Raw genomic sequence first — 16,749 nt, forward strand, 5'->3', positions numbered from 1 at the left:
TAATTAACATAAATTGATTCGCATACACATCTTAATTAAAACATATATTTTAATTGGTTTTAAGAAAATAAAATAGGATTGGATAACTGAAAATTATGTTTCGTATCATTTCTAAAAAAGAAAATAGAAAAAAGAAATGTGTGGAACATAAATTCGATGTTATTAAAAAATTGTTTATCAAAAAGGTATAATGTAATTAATAATAAATATAATAAAAATCGTTTATAATTTTCTGTTACAAGTGCCTAATTTTTAGTTAATAAAATATTAATTTTTATTTACTATATTTTAGTTAATAAAAATTATATTTTAATATAATACATTGTATTAACGCGTTTAAAATAAAATGTTACCGTTTAAAATGCTAGTAAGTATTTATCTTAGCGTTGAAGCTGCACGTTTACAAAAAAAATGCATTCTTAAAAAACATTTAAAGGATAGCTAAAAAAAAATATTAAAATAACTAACCGTTTGAATTACCCCTCTTATTGAAAGACGTTGATTGACCAAAAATTACGTTTTTTTTAATTTGAAGACATCTATAATAGAATACAAGCAAGCCTCTCGGTTAGTATTATAAGTTTTTCCGGTCAATCAGTTAAACTGTGCATCTCTACTTGCATAATGGGGTCTGTATGTTTTAATAACCATTTTGTTTTCTGTTTCTTCTTCTTTTTGTTATATCAGTTCTTGTCCCATTAAAGGGCTTAAGTCTTGTGGTAGGTTTAAGGTACACATCTACGGGGCAAGATATCTAGAAAACAAAAATATAATAATAGAGTTTTACCTTGTCCTCCTACCATGATTAAATAGAGTTGAACATTCTACAATACTAGTGTCTTAACTAAATACATGCCATGTTTGTTCATTCAACTTCCTCATATATCAATCTGAAGAATAAAACTCCAAATCACAGGCATCTAAACCATTTGGTGATAAAAACTCTGAATCAGATTTGTACCATTCTATTTCTTGCACATCATCAGAAAACGTCAATCTCTTCCCACCAAATTTGCACGATTTAGATAGCGAGTTCTTCCTTTCATCACCAAAAGTTGATCCGTGTCGTCCTTCCTTTTCTCGCCCATCAACACTCTCATAAGAAGATCTAGCTTTCGTTCGCGTTATTTCTTTTTTGCCTAAAATGGTGGTCAAAACAGTACATGTAGTAAAGGTATATATTCTAAAATGATAACAAAAAATTTACCATTGCAAATACAACAATCTAAATATGTGAATGAGTACGGGACAAAAAAAATTGCAATGCCTCTAAGAAAATTACTAAAGAGTTCAACTTCTAGCCCCCGAGATAAGTAATTCTTCGAAACAAAGTTGGAAGACGAGTACTTGCTTTTATAAGAATAAAATTCAGAAGCAAATCTTGGTCTCCTCCCCATAGAGGCTATTGTGGATCTAACTGAAAAGGAGAATCAAAATGGTAACCAATGCATGCATGAAACAGAAAGCACACCACTGCAATAATTATGAAAATGAGTCATGGAAAAACTTGCAATACCTTCATCACCCTTCTCCGCAATGCGCTTCATATATTCTGGAGTTTCTTCCAGTGGATAAAAATAAAACTGTGATTCACGGTGTGCCTGACCCTTCTTTTTAAAACAAGAAAACTTCGAAACAGAGTTGCATTTTTGACCTCTCTTGGGTTTTGTAAAAACGGGCACACTATTAAGAAAATCTGGTAAAAAAGGTACATGTGGTTACTATGAAAAATCAAATACATAAGTAATATTAATCAATTAAGGTCAATACCTCTGGCAGACGGCGACGAAAAATCAAACTTTGGAACTCTAAAAATCTGGCCACAGTCGGTAATTTTTACTATCCCAGTAGGTGTTCCTGAACGTGTTCCCAACCGATTGATCTTATCAAGAACCTTTATTCCTTCTACTACGCCTCCAAAAACAATGTGCAGCCTGCCATGATTAACAAAATGGCTCTTAATTTGAGTTGATTTCACTTGCTTGCTTTAAGCAAATTAATAATTTAGAGGAAGTACTCCCAAAATAATCATTTGAAGGGTCATGTTGTAAATTGATAATCAGGTAACTATTTAATAACAATATAAGCCCTTAAATTGGAGTAACCCTTATCAATAATCAACAATACTTAAGCATTACCCATTGAACTCAGGAATACAAGTCATGAGTATAGAGAATTGAGACCCATTTTCATTTGGGGTGCTAGGTGTCGTACTTAGAAGACCACGCCTACAATGGTTCATCAAGTTTTTCTCATCTACAAAAACCACATATAAAGTATTAGTACCTAAGATTAAAAAAACTCATAAAAAAAACACTTACTTAAATTTCCACAATGCTTTCGCCACCCGTGCCTACAAACCAACACTCCTTAAAAATCCGGTATGAGAACTTAAAACAAGATTTAAAAAAAATACGCAAACACTTACTTTCAAAAAAATTCCCATAAATGCTTTCGCCACCCGTGCCTGCAAACCAACACTCCTTAAAAATCCGGTATGAGAACTTAAAACAAGATTTAAAAAAAAATACGCAAACACTTACTTTCAAAAAAATTCCCATAAATGCTTTCGCCACCCGTGCCTGCAAACCAACACTCCTTAAAAATCCGGTATGAGAACTTAAAACAAGATTTAAAAAAAAAACGCAAACACTTACTTTCAAAAAAAATTCCATAAATGCTTTCGCCACCCGTGCCTGCAAACCAACACTCCTTAAAAATCCGGTATGAACTTAAAACAAGATTTAAAAAAAACATACCGTCATTGTTTTCAATATCACCTCCCTGCATGAAATAAAAAAAGTTAATTTACATAAAACATTCTTTACTTTCATAGGGTATTATTAAATAGAAAATAAAAAATTGCAAGTACTTGATTTGAGAAAAAGAAGCATACTTGAGCAAACCTATCAGTGAAGATATGGTGGAATACAGTTCCTTTGTAGTGCAATGGTTTTCCGGTAGTTCTTCCAATCCCCATTTCACCTAAACATACAATAATATATATATATATATATATATATATATATATATATATATATACTGTAATTACATAAATGCAATATCTCATAAAAAAAAGAGTAAAAAGGAACCTGTGCAGAGTGCTCGAAACCTCTCAGCTGCTTTAGGCGCCAGATGAACAAAAAGCTGCATATAGAAATAGACACAAACATGCATGAATAATAATAATAATAATAAAAATATAATAGGCAGGCGAATGATACTGACAATGATTTCTATTTTATTAGGAGGGCCTCCATCAATCGATAAATCCATGAACACGCGAGGAGCAGGGTCATACATAATAATATGACGTTGCATGTCCTAAACCATACAATTAATTAATAAATATCCAATCTGCAAATCCCTATCGATCGATCTCAACATAAACAGAGAAAGAAAATAATAAGAGTTAAGAGTTAAAAGAGAAACTTACCGGTAACGGCATAAGTGGTGGACGGATTCTCTGAAAATTAATGTATTCTAGGGTTAGAAAAATGATGCTTATATAGATAAGACTAAATGTTGTATTTTTCAAAAATTTTCGCTTGTCGAACATTGGCGTAGCCAGAAATTTTTTCCAACGGGTTCGAAAAATTTTGAGGGACAAAAGACCGATTGTTTACCACTTAGATTTGGGTTTTCTACGGGTTCGATGTTGAAATTTCTACGGGTTCGATGTCAAAATACACTAATATATAACACTAAAACAAAATTTTGTACGGGTTCGGCCGAACCCATTCCCCTAAGGCTAGCTACGCCTCTGTTGTCGAATTGCTTTTAGAGATTGAACTTGAGGGTCGTTTTCGGATAAATCGTTTGTTAAAACTTAAAACCTCGATGTCATGGTCCAATTCCTTCCTCTTTAAGTACTTTGACAGTGTCCAATTTACTTGAAGACGTTGAGCTCCAAGTTCTTGGATACCTTTGCTGAGTCTCTTCAATCATCACTATCGTTATGCTCCTCTAAGCTTTTACAGATCCATTTTTTTTTCTTTCTGATTCTTTTCAATCATCATGACCAGCACACAAGTTGTTGAAGTCACTATACATACCCACTTCCCCACAAAACTCACAGCCCATAATTTCCCTTCATGGCGTAAACAAGTTCTCTCCGCTCTGTCGACGGTTACATTGAGGCCCCACCAAAAACAGTAGACGGAAAATCCAACCCAACTATCGTCCATGGTTCCGACATGATCAACTACTTCTTGGAGCCCTACTCGGAAGCTGCTCCGACACAATCCAACCAATTGTCTCCTCAGCTGCAACAGCCTGAGAACTCTTCCAACGTTTGAACGATACCTTCATGAGTGTCTCTACATCGCGCGTCATCTTTCTCAAATCAAAGCTCGCTAGAAATACGAAAGGCACAAAATCAATGTTCGATTTTCTTAGCGAGATGAAAAGCATTACCGATGACTTAGCGATCTACAACTAGTTTGTGACCCAAGATCTACAACTAGTCGAACCCGAAAGCTCTGATACCAATTGTAGGTCCCGTGACCGGATCCAACAACAAAACAAACTAAGATACTAGCTACAAGGTATGACGTCAAGGAGAGTTTCTTTAACTCCGTCTAGTTACTAAGAATAAATCAGATGTGGTCAACCTCAGTCGGAAAATCACATCTAGTCGGTCAACTTGAACCGATTTTGACTTAAAAAATAAAACATAAGTCATATTTCTATAATATTAAAAAAGGATATCACTTTTTTAGTTAATGATTAGCAAATTTTAAAATAATTTAGTATTTAAAAATGTATTTCTCGTATTTATATTGCTATTTACTTGTTTTGTTATAATATTAGTGTACTTGTGATATTTGTGATATATATATATTATTTCTAAAAATTAACTTTCTTCATATTTACCATTTCCGAGTACTCTTCGAGTATTCCTCGAACACTGTAAGTCACCCAACACCCTAGTGTGCCGTTTCAAAACTTTTGCAACCTTGCAATTGAGTTTAATTAATGTATATTATTGTAATAGTTCAGCCTTTTTATTTGGATTATCTACGTAATAGATGAGCCAACCATTAGATTTTGCAAAAATACAAAATTTGCATAATAATTTTGAATAAATGACTAGGACCTTTTCTTGTTAAATATAAAAGTCCACCTATGACTTGCAATTGGTGCATTAAGTGTTTGTTTGACCATCGATTTTCTTTCGTTCTCTTGAATCATTCATATACAATAGTTCAAAATGGGACCTTAATCAGTTATTTCGTTCGGATATTTACGCGGTACGACTGAATATGCGTTAGAAGGGTCAATCCCTCCCCTACGACAAAAAAAAAGCGGGCTGAACTTCTAACAGCCCGCCCACTTCCATAGAACAATATCGTGGCAACGTAGACCTAAGTGAAGTGGTCATATTGGATCCTTGGGAACCATCACAAGTACGGCCAGCATCTATTTATTTAAACGAGAATGTCGTGTCGTCCTGCGTACAAAACATCTATATCTTTTTTGACTTTAATCATTTATTTCACTTGTCACTTGGTATTTTGACTTTTGAAATGAATTTAGTATTATTAGCCTTTTTTAAGGATGCTGATAAAGCGGGCACTAGCAAGTAAATAGAAACCCAAAAAACAAACAATCATCAAACGGATTTAGAAATTGAAACTACACCTGGTATTATCAACTATTTAAAGTAATTTTCACTTGTTGAAAAACATTGAGTCAGACCTAATATGACAATATCGTCTTCATCAATTTAAACAGGTTTTATTTAACACTTTCTTTAATGGTGTAGAGTCGCAAATTCAAATTCAACAAGTTTGACCAAGGTCTCTTAGATATATCATACATTTATTCTATCCTACTAGTGTACCTTAGAAGTGGAGACAGGCGACTATCAGAAATAGATGTTTGAGTGTGCTTAATTGAATTCACAAGTAATGCACGGAACTAGAGATCCCAGCTGCACGAGGTCATGTGTTGCAGGAGTTGATGGTCTTTCATATGTGATCAATGACATTAAAATAAGGGTGTTAATCGTGTCAGGTTGACAGGTTAACTAGATGAATAACTAAACTCTAATTTGACCCGAATATTTATCTGTGTCAAGGAAACAACACTAACACTTAAAGTTGTGTAACCTGAAATCCCGGATACGACTTGTTTATCCTAATTTATCTCGAAGAGTCAAATGGGTTGACAATTTTGCGGGTTGGAATCGAGTTAAAAATGTGAAAAACAAGTTGATGGATTTCAATAATGGGTTGAATGTTGATGATGATTTAATTAAGTGGACTAAAATGATCAACTTAAACTTAACGTGCTTATCAAATATATGACAATTGTGTCTGTCATAAGGTAAATTGGCGCCCATAGTTACAATAATGAGTCACTTATGTTAAGTTGGTAGGTTGAAGAAATTTGAATGTATCGAGTTAAATATGTGAAATCACACACAATCTAAGTATACCAAAAGAAAATCCTTAATGTAGAATTATTTTATATTATTTTTCAATTGTGTGTTCCTTATAAATAATAAATAGACTATTTGACTTTTCTTCATAAAACCATGTCTTTCCCTTAAACCAAGTCCAAAAGTCAACAAAATCAACAGCATAATACCCATGTTTGAAACTCATGTCATCAAACATTTGCTGTCAACTGTTCCTTAACAAATAATAATGAAACCACAAACCCTCGTACTTGTTCTCATGTTCATCCTCTCACCACCACCAACCACCACCGCCGTTGACTTCCTCTTCAACTCCTTCACCTCCACCACCAACCTAACACTCTCTCACGACGCACGCATCCAACCACCTGTCATCCGCCTATCCAACGACTCTAACCAATGGTCCATCGGCCGAGCCTTCTACCAAACTCCAATCCAAATCACCCAACCAAGCTCCAATACCCTCACCGTCTTTTCGACCCAGTTCGTGTTCTCGATATTGCCAGAAATCAGTTCCAGTCCCGGGTTTGGGATCACCTTTGTGTTGTCTAATGTTACTGACCCTCCTGGAGCGGTTGGAGGGCAGTATTTGGGGGTTTTTTCGAACTCGGGTGCGCGTTCGGGTGCGCCCGCACCGCTTATTGCTGTGGAGTTTGATACCGGGGTGAATGATGAGTTTAATGAAACGAATGGGAATCATGTTGGGATTGATCTTAATAGCCCCGAATCGGAGGTATATTGTTCAAAATTCCGAAGTTTGGATATTCGAAATTTTATATCGTCATTCGGATTGGACATTTAGAAAATAAATAGGATGTTTGGATATCCGAATTAATCCTTTTTAAAATTTTTAATGACAAGTATTAGTTAGAAAATTATGATATTTTGGATAATTTTCGGACGTTTTGGATATTTTTGTAGTATTCGGATATTTTGGATGTCTGTAAACGAACCAAACATTCAAGGAATAGTTTGGCGGGAAGTTCATTTATGTTCGTTCACTTAATAAATGAACGAATATGAACAAGAATTTTCGTTCGATTAGTTAAACAAACGAACATATACAGAGGCCGCGTTAGTTCAATTGTGTTCGTGAACATTAAGAATTGTGTTCATGAAGTTTGTTCGTGTTCGTTTGTACTTGTTGCTCACATGAAAGTTTTTTTACATTTATTTGTTTTATCTAAGCATTATATATTCTTTAATTTATTAACCTTTAACATAAAACAAGAAGCCATATCTCTCGCATTGTTCACATTCATGAATACATCGATCTCAATCTCTAGGCTCCGCTAATTTTATTTGTGTTTGTTTGTGAACACATTAAAAAAATTTTAAACGGTGATTTTATTTGTGAACATGAATATTGTTCGTGTTCGTTTGCAGCCCTAAATTTTTTTAAGGTTCTTAAATATTTTTTAAAAAATAATAAATATTTTTTCAAAACTCGAATATCGTTTGGATATCCAAATCCGAAATTTCGAATACTGATTTGGATATTGAAATTTCATTATTTTGAACATCTCTAGGTATATGTTGATGCTGGTTACTACAACTCCACTGGTAGCTTCATTCCGATCAATATGCGAAGCGGGCAAAACATACACGCGTGGATTGAGTTCAACGGACCTAGATCAGAGATCAACGTCACGATCGCTCCAGCGGGTATGTCCAGACCAGTTAGACCGTTGCTTACTTACCGAGATCCGATTATTGCAAATTATGTGTCTCCCCAAATGTATGTCGGGTTTTCTTCTGGTAAAACCACTTGGGTTGAAGCACAGAGGGTTCTAGCATGGAGTTTTAGCGACACGGGTGTCGCAAGAAACATCAATACTACAAATTTACCGGTTTTCTTGCCTCAGTCGGAGTCGAATTCTGGCTTATCCACCGGAGCTATAGTGGGTGTTGTATGTGGTTCGGTGGGGTTCTTTTTATGCTTGCTAGGGGTATGCGGCTACGTCTGGTTGAAAAAACGAAACGAAAGTAAAGAAGACGAGGTTGAAGATTGGGAGCTTGAATACTGGCCTCACCGGTATGATTACGAAGAGCTGAAAACCGCTACTAACGGGTTTTCAAAAGACCAGATTCTTGGTGCGGGTGGGTTTGGTAAAGTTTACAAAGGAACGTTGAGTAACAAAACCGAAGTGGCGGTAAAATGCGTGAATCATGATTCGAAGCAAGGGTTAAGGGAGTTTATGAGCGAGATCGAGAGTATGGGTAGACTTCAACATAAAAACTTGGTTCAAATGAGGGGTTGGTGTAGAAAAGGTAACGAGTTGCTTCTCGTGTATGATTACATGGCCAACGGTAGTTTAAACACTTGGGTTTTCGATAAACCGAAGGGTGATTTAGGTTGGGTGGGGCGGAAACGGGTGTTGGCTGACGTGGCGGAGGGGTTAAGTTATTTGCATCACGGGTGGGAGCAAGTGGTGGTGCATAGAGATATTAAGTCGAGTAACGTGTTGTTGGATTTGGATATGAGAGGACGGTTGGGTGATTTTGGGTTGGCTAAGTTGTATACGCAAGGTGAGGTACCGGGGACCACGCGGGTAGTGGGGACACTCGGGTATTTGGCGCCTGAGCTGGCTATGCTGGCGGCACCCACGACAGCTAGTGATGTTTATAGCTTTGGAGTGGTGGTGTTAGAGGTGGCGTGTGGGCGGAAGCCTATTGAGACGTGGCGGGATAGGGATGAAGATATGATTTTGGTTGATTTGGTTAGGGAGAAGTATGTTGAAGGAAAGTTATTAGAGCTTGTGGATGTGAGGATTAAGGGGGAGTATGACGTGGCGGAGATGGAGGCGGTGATGAAGTTGGGGTTGAGTTGTTGCCACACTGATCCGGTGCATAGGCCGACTATGAGGGAGGTGGTAACGATCTTGTTGGGTGAGGATACCACTGTTGCTCCGAGAGTTGTGTTGCAAGAAAGCACGAAGGAGCCGTCACCATAACCACCACAACCACGGTCATTGCCGCGACTTCGGTTGTAAGTATATAGTACCTTCTGTTGTGTTATATTTTACTTGTTGATACAACATACAAGCAATATAGCAAGTAGGACAATCAATATGGTATTTTTGTTTATTATGTCAATATATATTGATTTTTTATATTTTTTACAAATTTGCATTGTTTTCTTGCAATATTGTAGACGAGTCAATTTCGACTGGTTTATAAGAAATGGGTCGGTTTGGGTTATGTTTAGCGGGAAAAATGGGTAAAACTTAAAAAAAACATAACTAAAAGGCTCAAGTCAAGCACAATGTGTTCAAATATATACATTTTATAGGCATCTTAAATTGTTTATAACATATAAGATTTTATTAATAGTTTACTTTTACAAAATTAGTTATGTTATGTCACAACTCATATGTGTCCATATCAACTGGGCCAGCCCATGACATGTTCCTCATCAGATTGTGGGCCATAACTATAACCTTTGGGTCCAGCCATTAACCGAAAACCAGGCCCTCTAGGGTCGGGTCTGGGCCCGGGGCACAATAATAAGAACAGTAATGGAAAGCAAAAGAAGCTAACTTTTATACTTGCAAGTTGCAACCAAACATACATACATTCCTAAAGAGTAAAGTTTAGTGAGTGAAAATTGAAGTATGGCTTCTTTGTTTTGATGGAACCTTGAGATCTTAGCCTGCAAATTGAAGCTACTGATTCCTTCATCTTTTCGGGCCCACATACCAAGACCCCCACATAGGACCCACCCGTTTCGTTTGGGAAGTTTGAAAATATATCTGCAAAAATTTACGCGTTACATGATTAGTTTATTGAACATATCGGTTTTAAAGCTTGTTGAATTGAAAGTAGAGGTGTAAATATAGATTTCTTAGGTAACGGGTTAAAATGAGATGAGCCCGTTCACCCCGTTTGACCCTTTTTATGAATAAGTTTCTCTATTTGACCCGTTTAAGATAAAATACAATCTGAAAAACCCGTTCATAAGTAAAAAAAACATAAAACAAGAAAACATACCATGGAAATTGGGTCTAGCTCCAAAATGTACTTCATGTTCATCAAGATTTCGGTTTGACTGCAAGGAACTTGCATTCATTTCTTTTCCTTTATTCTTAAACTCCATCAAATGTTGTTGTTTCCTCAAACTTTTTAACCTCAAAACCGAGTACACCATCACGCCGATGATGATGGATAAAAAGAAAGTCAACATAACAATAAGATCAACGAACGATGACGCGTTTTTCTCTTTTGTAGAACCTTTCTTTGGCCAAGGAAAGAAAACATGGCTAAAAGTAACCAAAAGAACAAAAAACAAAAGCGAGGTGAACCCGATAATAACAGCCTTCAAAATCGGGCTCCCATGGCCATTTGGTGAGTAACTTATATGTTCCGTTTCAAAAGTAATTGTTTCGACTTGAGAAAACTCGCGTATCATATCACCAAGCGTTGCGCCCGATTGTGTTTCTTGGGTCACATAAACTTTCAACTTGAGATTGAATTCTTTGGAATTTTTGTTGGTAAGAAGAGGTAGGATGGAATTTAGAATACTGATACTGTTGCTTTTCTTGATGATATAAACAAGCTGTATTTTTGTTGGGAAATTGTTTCTCCTAGTAGAAGAAATTTCTTGCAATATGCTCAAAAATGGAGTCACACCGATCCCGCCGGCGACTAGAAGCAGACTATCATATTTGCTGAAAGCATAATGATTTGAAGTTAAACATAAGTAAAATACAAGACAACATAGGTGGCATTTCTGGCCCATTTTCTTATAAACAGGTCGATTCGGATTATGGTTTACCTCTTACGGGTTGAATAGGATCGCCAATATTTGGAACGCTAGTTTTTTACATTTTTAAAGTTAAACAGAAGAAGAAAAAATATACAAGACGATAGAGGTGGCGATTTTGCCAACATTTAATTCAGGTTATGTTTTGCCTCAAACGGGTTGAATAGGAGTATTAGACCATAAATTTGTTTAGGGTTAACTTGACCCAGACTGTTTGGACACCTCACCCAATGTGTCCAACCCACGCATGCTACTACTTCAAATTCAGGGCTGGCTTAGAGCATGTGCAGGCTATACAATTGTGCAAGGCCTATCAAGGTTGGAGGCCCATAAGAATTTAATTTCTTTTAATACAATTTATATATTATATTACTTTTTGATTTATTTTAATATATTTTGAGGTCTATTTATATAACTCGTGCAAGGCTCACGAAGGCCATCGAGCTCTGGGGGACGACCCTTCTCAAATCTTTACTAATTGATGATTATTCTATGTACCTTAGGAAGTCAGTTGACGCGGGCCCATACGGGCCTTCAACTGAAACCGGAATGCATCTTTGGGCTCTTTGATCAAGCCCATTGATGGGCATTCCCTGGATTAGGTCATAAAGAGAATTTGTCCATAATCCATCACATTTTATGATTATAGACATTGTATCATCATCAACCAAGGAGCTTGAAGCTATACTAAAAGAATGCCATTGATATTTGGAAATGCTTGGTATCTTTATGAAGATAATGCTTGTTGGTGTATACTTTAAACCTGCATAACACATACGAAGAACATGTCACGTTAACAAACAACTCGTCCTTCTACACGCTTTGTAGATTTACGGGATGACCTGAACCAGATAAAAAGCCATCTTGTAATGACTCGATGGGTCAAAAAATAATATATATTTTGAACAAAATAAATTAGGAAGATTTATGCTTAAAAAATATACGCGATGGGAGAGTTTTAATCCATGGACCCGATATAATAAGTAAACAAGTGACAACTCAAGGAATCTTACTTGGTTCTTTTGGCAGTATAACTTCAATTGCTTTCGATGGAAAGATCCGAGCAGAAAGAATGCACGTTTCGGGCCTCGAATGTATTATTCTAAGTAACCTCTCGATGGCGAAAATAAAAATTGCAGGCAACACCATGTAGAAGTGACGGTCTCCGGTATGAAACAAGAATAATACTATGAAGATGGTATATAAGTGGTGTGTGTAGTAAAACATTTCAAATTTTTTTCTTCTCACTTGTGGAAGTGATGTTATCCAAATAACTAATCCCACAACAAGTGAAATTTCCCCTGCTAGATATATTCTTCCTGTTTTTTGCCATTGAAATACCTATTTTTCCAAAAAAAAAACACAACAAAAATGAGACGTTATATATGAAGGAAAAACGAATGGTGAACTGATGGAATAATAGAATAATAAAAACCCATTAGAATATTTTTTTCTAATGTAAGGGAAAACTCGTGGGCCACACAACCTTGTTGTGGGACCACATGAAGCGTGCCAAGTTGCTTATGCGCGACTAGATTTAAGGCAACCATGGTAAATTTTTGTGCATTATCATCTACTGTTTATTGAAGTAAATTTGAACAATTAAAGGAAGACGTAAACAAGTTGTAACTCTTGATTATGAGGCTATACTCATTCACAATCTCACAATCTCAATCTCAAATTATAAAATTAATTTCTCTATCCCTAGTCTACATAATTTAACACATCCAGATCTTTTAATCCCATTAACAACTCAATCTCATCCTTTTTTTTATTAAATAAATTCAATTTATAATTAGTTTTGATTAAACGAACTCAATTTTTAACGAAATTAAACGAACTCAATTTTTAACGAATTTATACCGGAATGTTCATAAAGAAACTAAGACTATGTTTTTATATTTTTTTTAAAGTTAAATATAGTAAGTTATAAAACAAGAATCAAAAAATATATATAATTAATTGGTAAAGATATAAAAAGAAAAATTAAAATTAAATATAGCCATTCAAATTGTGACGAGTGTTTGAAGTTGGTAAAATTGTGAGATTGCAATCTGGATTGGTTGGCCGATCAGATTGAAGAAATCTTTAGATTTTTTTTTTTAATTCTAAAAATTTAGAGATTGCAATCTCAAATGCCAAAGGGTGTAGTCTTAAAGATTGATACAATAAATTGATCTAAGGATATGTTTTATGGTGCACCGACGGTTAGACACAAATTAAGGTCAGCTTTAGCCTAGCGGCGGATCCAAATGTTGAGTAGTGGGTTTTTTTTCCTAGTATCAAATACTCTTTTATGTGTAGTATAGTAATATATGAAAAGTAATCCTTACTGACGTGAAAAGATATCTTGAGCTTGTTAAAAGAGTAAAACGAAACGTATATAACTTGTAACTTCTAGTTATTACAAAGATAATTAGATAGTTCAACTCAAATTAATGTTAGGTTTAGATTCTGCTTTTCGGCCAAACCATATCTAAGGGTTAGTGTTTTTCTTTTCAACGTTTAAAGTTAACTTAATGACTTAAATGTAAACAAGTCTACTTTATAAAGGATCCAATTTAACATTTTTAGGTCAAAGCATGTGACCTTTTATTTTGATAAGTGACAGAAAGTTTGCTACAATGTTCATACTAGCCTTTTCTATTTGTACGTAGTTTTGTCATAAAGTTCAATGTATACCTCACTAGTTTAGTTGAAAAAAATGATTAAAAAATATTTGAAAAATTCATTAAAATAGTTGGAAAATAACTCATTTAGCCTCCAAAAATTGTAAAGCTCAAGAAATGAAGGTAGATTACCTCATCTTGAAGCATGCTTTTGATACCCCATATGAACAAAGTGCCGGCGCCATGTAGAGTGGCGAATGATAACATCAACGTCCCAAGCCAGATGTGGTATCGAACAGATGCTTCAAATTGGACGCCAAATAATCGGAAAACAGTCATTCCTCTCATGATAGGGAACAGAAGCAATGCTAGGCATGCTTCCGCCAACAATCCACACCGTGTTGCCATCCTAAACGTCTTATATTGCCATCTGGATTAAAAAAAAGGCAGCATGAGATCATGTCTTGTTTTGGATTGTTTTTCGAAAGTGATCATGTGATTTAAAATAATCATGATTACTAAATTGGGTTGTAGCGTAGTGTTTGGATATATGTACGTTAATATGGAGTTGTAAGATTTCGATATATATTGTTTAATGTTTTACAATACTGATTATGTAACACCTTAGACAAATTATACATCGTCTCAAAAGAGATATAAGCTTCAGTCTCAAATATCAACACCCTCACATTGGTTGAGGATGAGAGGAGTGCTCCACACCGAAGCAACAAAGCATGCTCTGGTGGGGTCATCCGAAGATGGGCTACCTCCTTTGGGGTCTTTCGGGAAACCGAAAACAAATTTGTAACCTTCTTATGATCAAATTGGACAATATTTGCTGGTATAATCAAATTTCTTTACCAAACACTAAAAAAGAATGTCAAGTTGGTATGAAGAATGCTCACATGTTTAATTTCATCAACTTTCTAGCAGGCACCATCTTCTCAAAATCATTAGATACACGCACATAGAACGTCCATGCTAGAAAGATGATGAACATGAAGATCACAAGAATTTCCATGGCAGATAAAACACCAACAAAACTATTAACGATGATCGGATTTGATAATGATGAGATCAAACTCCTCCTTTGCCTGAAAATAAACGACCCAAAAGTAATCAACACATATAACTATTAACGAGTTTAATTTCTTAGTCTTATCTCTAATTACCTTCGTCTTTGTTCGTCTGTTTTCAAATGTTGGTACACAAAACCAATTATCACCGAAAGGATAATAGGGAATGAATAAACAACGAAATCAAGCCCTGCAAGCATAGATACTTTAGTCGAATGATATCTTCTAAACATAGTAATAATATAACAATAAACCGTACTAATATATTCTATTCGATAGCAAGTAGGTGTACCATGTAAAAACTAACAATCATGATTTAAATCTTTATTAACTTTTAGATGATCTTACCATTGGAACTGAAAATTGTAGTTCTTGCAGCCTCTTCGGCTTCTTTCCATTTTCGTGTCCATATTTGAGTTGGTTTCATAATCCATAAGGAAGCCCAAACGACGGCTAGTATGATCATCAAAAACTTGAGAAGAAGAAGAAAATATTTTGCCATTTTTGAGCTTATACAGTGCTCAAAGACCTCTTTTGCAGAAGTTGGTGATCACCAAGTTGAAGATATGCCTATTTATATATCAACAATAGTACACCCCACCATTAGTACAGTTTGCATCATGAATCATGATTATCATTTTGTATATATATATATCCAATATCTCCCAATGGTGTTGGAATTCTACACATGTGTCATCAAATCTCATGATGAACTATGCTGCCAAACAAATCGATTGAAGTGACGAATTTAAAAACAGATAACCATATATAGCTAAGGTAATTAATCAAGTGCGATCAATATCAAACACGAACTAAACGAATAACTCTCGTTTATATTAATCAGAAAATATAACTCAAAAAACTGATTACAACTCTCAAACCCTAACTCGGTTTGACTTTTGATGAAACCTAACTTGGTTGATTTAGATGTACCCTAACTCGGTTACATCTCGTATGTATCTCTGCATGAACCCTAAGTCAGTTACATCTCACACGTTCTATAATGCCCAACCATAACTCGATTTTATATAGATTAACCTAAGTTGTTAGCCAAGACATTACCTATTATAATTACATAACAATTATGAAACATGTTGTAATTAGGAAACATAACCAAATACGACCTACTTGTCAATATTGGTCCTCAAAGTTCACTGACTTGTGACTTGGTGTCCACAATTACATCCACCAATTAAGTATAAAAGCGCGTTTAAAAAAGAAAAATAATTAAGTGTAAAAGTAAATGGGAAAACATCTTACAAAATTATCCTAACTCAATATATATATAATTATAAACCTATCTTGTGTTATTAACTATATACAACTAAACTCAATAAATAGAATTCTAATATCTAAAATTAACACTCCTAGTTTAGTTGAAGCAACGATATTAATCATTCTCAACTTATTACAAATAAAATTTATAGACACATTGTCTTGTATTATATACAAGTGAGAACCCACAAAAAAACATATCTTGGTATATATATACAACTAAACTCTCATAATAAAGTACTAATAACTATAACTAACACCAACTAATATTACTTTTTATCTCCATAAGAGCATTCACATCTAATTATTTATAATCTTTTATATCATTAAAACATATAGAAAACATAACAAAACCTAATCCATCCCACTCTTTATATTTTACATCATTAACAAACTATATAGGTTATATAACGGGTTGAATAATGATTTCTTATATTTACAAACTCACTATTCCTTTCTTATGACTTTTGTGTGAGTGAAAGAGAAAAAACTATAAAGAGAAAAAACTATAACAATGATTAAATCTGTATTATTTAATTGAATAAAGTTAATATAAGAAATAAGATGTGTGGTTTTCTTATTTTTAAGTATTGAATAAAATAT

The 16,749-nt window shown here is 34.8% G+C and overlaps 2 protein-coding genes across 2 annotated transcripts; one reads left to right on the top strand and one right to left on the bottom strand.

The window, feature by feature from the left end:
• Positions 1–6,653: 6,653 nt before the first annotated feature.
• Positions 6,654–9,705, top strand: LOC143558244 (L-type lectin-domain containing receptor kinase S.1-like). The gene is made up of 2 exons (XM_077047120.1): positions 6,654–7,157; positions 7,954–9,705. Exons 1-2 carry the CDS (start codon positions 6,654–6,656, stop codon positions 9,376–9,378), a joined length of 1,929 nt encoding a protein of 642 aa, XP_076903235.1. The 3' UTR covers positions 9,379–9,705.
• A 149-nt stretch (positions 9,706–9,854) lies between these two features.
• LOC143558256 (ferric reduction oxidase 8, mitochondrial-like) lies at positions 9,855–15,452 on the bottom strand. The gene is made up of 8 exons (XM_077047128.1): positions 15,220–15,452; positions 14,968–15,061; positions 14,701–14,889; positions 13,988–14,225; positions 12,200–12,527; positions 11,685–11,949; positions 10,415–11,091; positions 9,855–10,176 (listed from the first exon to the last, which is right to left on the bottom strand). The coding sequence occupies exons 1-8, from the start codon at positions 15,371–15,373 to the stop codon at positions 10,004–10,006; spliced, it is 2,118 nt and encodes a 705-aa protein (XP_076903243.1). The 5' UTR covers positions 15,374–15,452; the 3' UTR covers positions 9,855–10,003.
• Between the last annotated feature and the right edge of the window lie 1,297 nt (positions 15,453–16,749).

The sequence above is a fragment of the Bidens hawaiensis genome, unplaced genomic scaffold (assembly GCF_021521415.1).
Source record: "Bidens hawaiensis isolate Kalapana, Puna unplaced genomic scaffold, B.hawaiensis_p1.1 tig00001087_1, whole genome shotgun sequence".
NCBI classification, from domain to species: domain Eukaryota; kingdom Viridiplantae; phylum Streptophyta; class Magnoliopsida; order Asterales; family Asteraceae; genus Bidens; species Bidens hawaiensis.

What these genes read in the sequence shown, in the direction of transcription:
- LOC143558244 (XM_077047120.1), top strand. Translation starts at nt 6,654, where the DNA reads ATGAAACCACAAACCCTCGTACTTGTTCTCATGTTCATCCTCTCACCA. An exon ending in TTAATAGCCCCGAATCGGAG is followed by an intron (nt 7,158 to 7,953) that starts GTATATTGTTCA and finishes GAACATCTCTAG; the next exon opens with GTATATGTTGATGCTGGTTA.
- LOC143558256 (XM_077047128.1), bottom strand. Translation starts at nt 15,373, where the DNA reads ATGGCAAAATATTTTCTTCTTCTTCTCAAGTTTTTGATGATCATACTA. An exon ending in TATACTGCCAAAAGAACCAA is followed by an intron (nt 11,950 to 12,199) that starts GTAAGATTCCTT and finishes TGTGTTATGCAG; the next exon opens with GTTTAAAGTATACACCAACA. An exon ending in AGCTAGACCCAATTTCCATG is followed by an intron (nt 10,177 to 10,414) that starts GTATGTTTTCTT and finishes AAATTTTTGCAG; the next exon opens with ATATATTTTCAAACTTCCCA.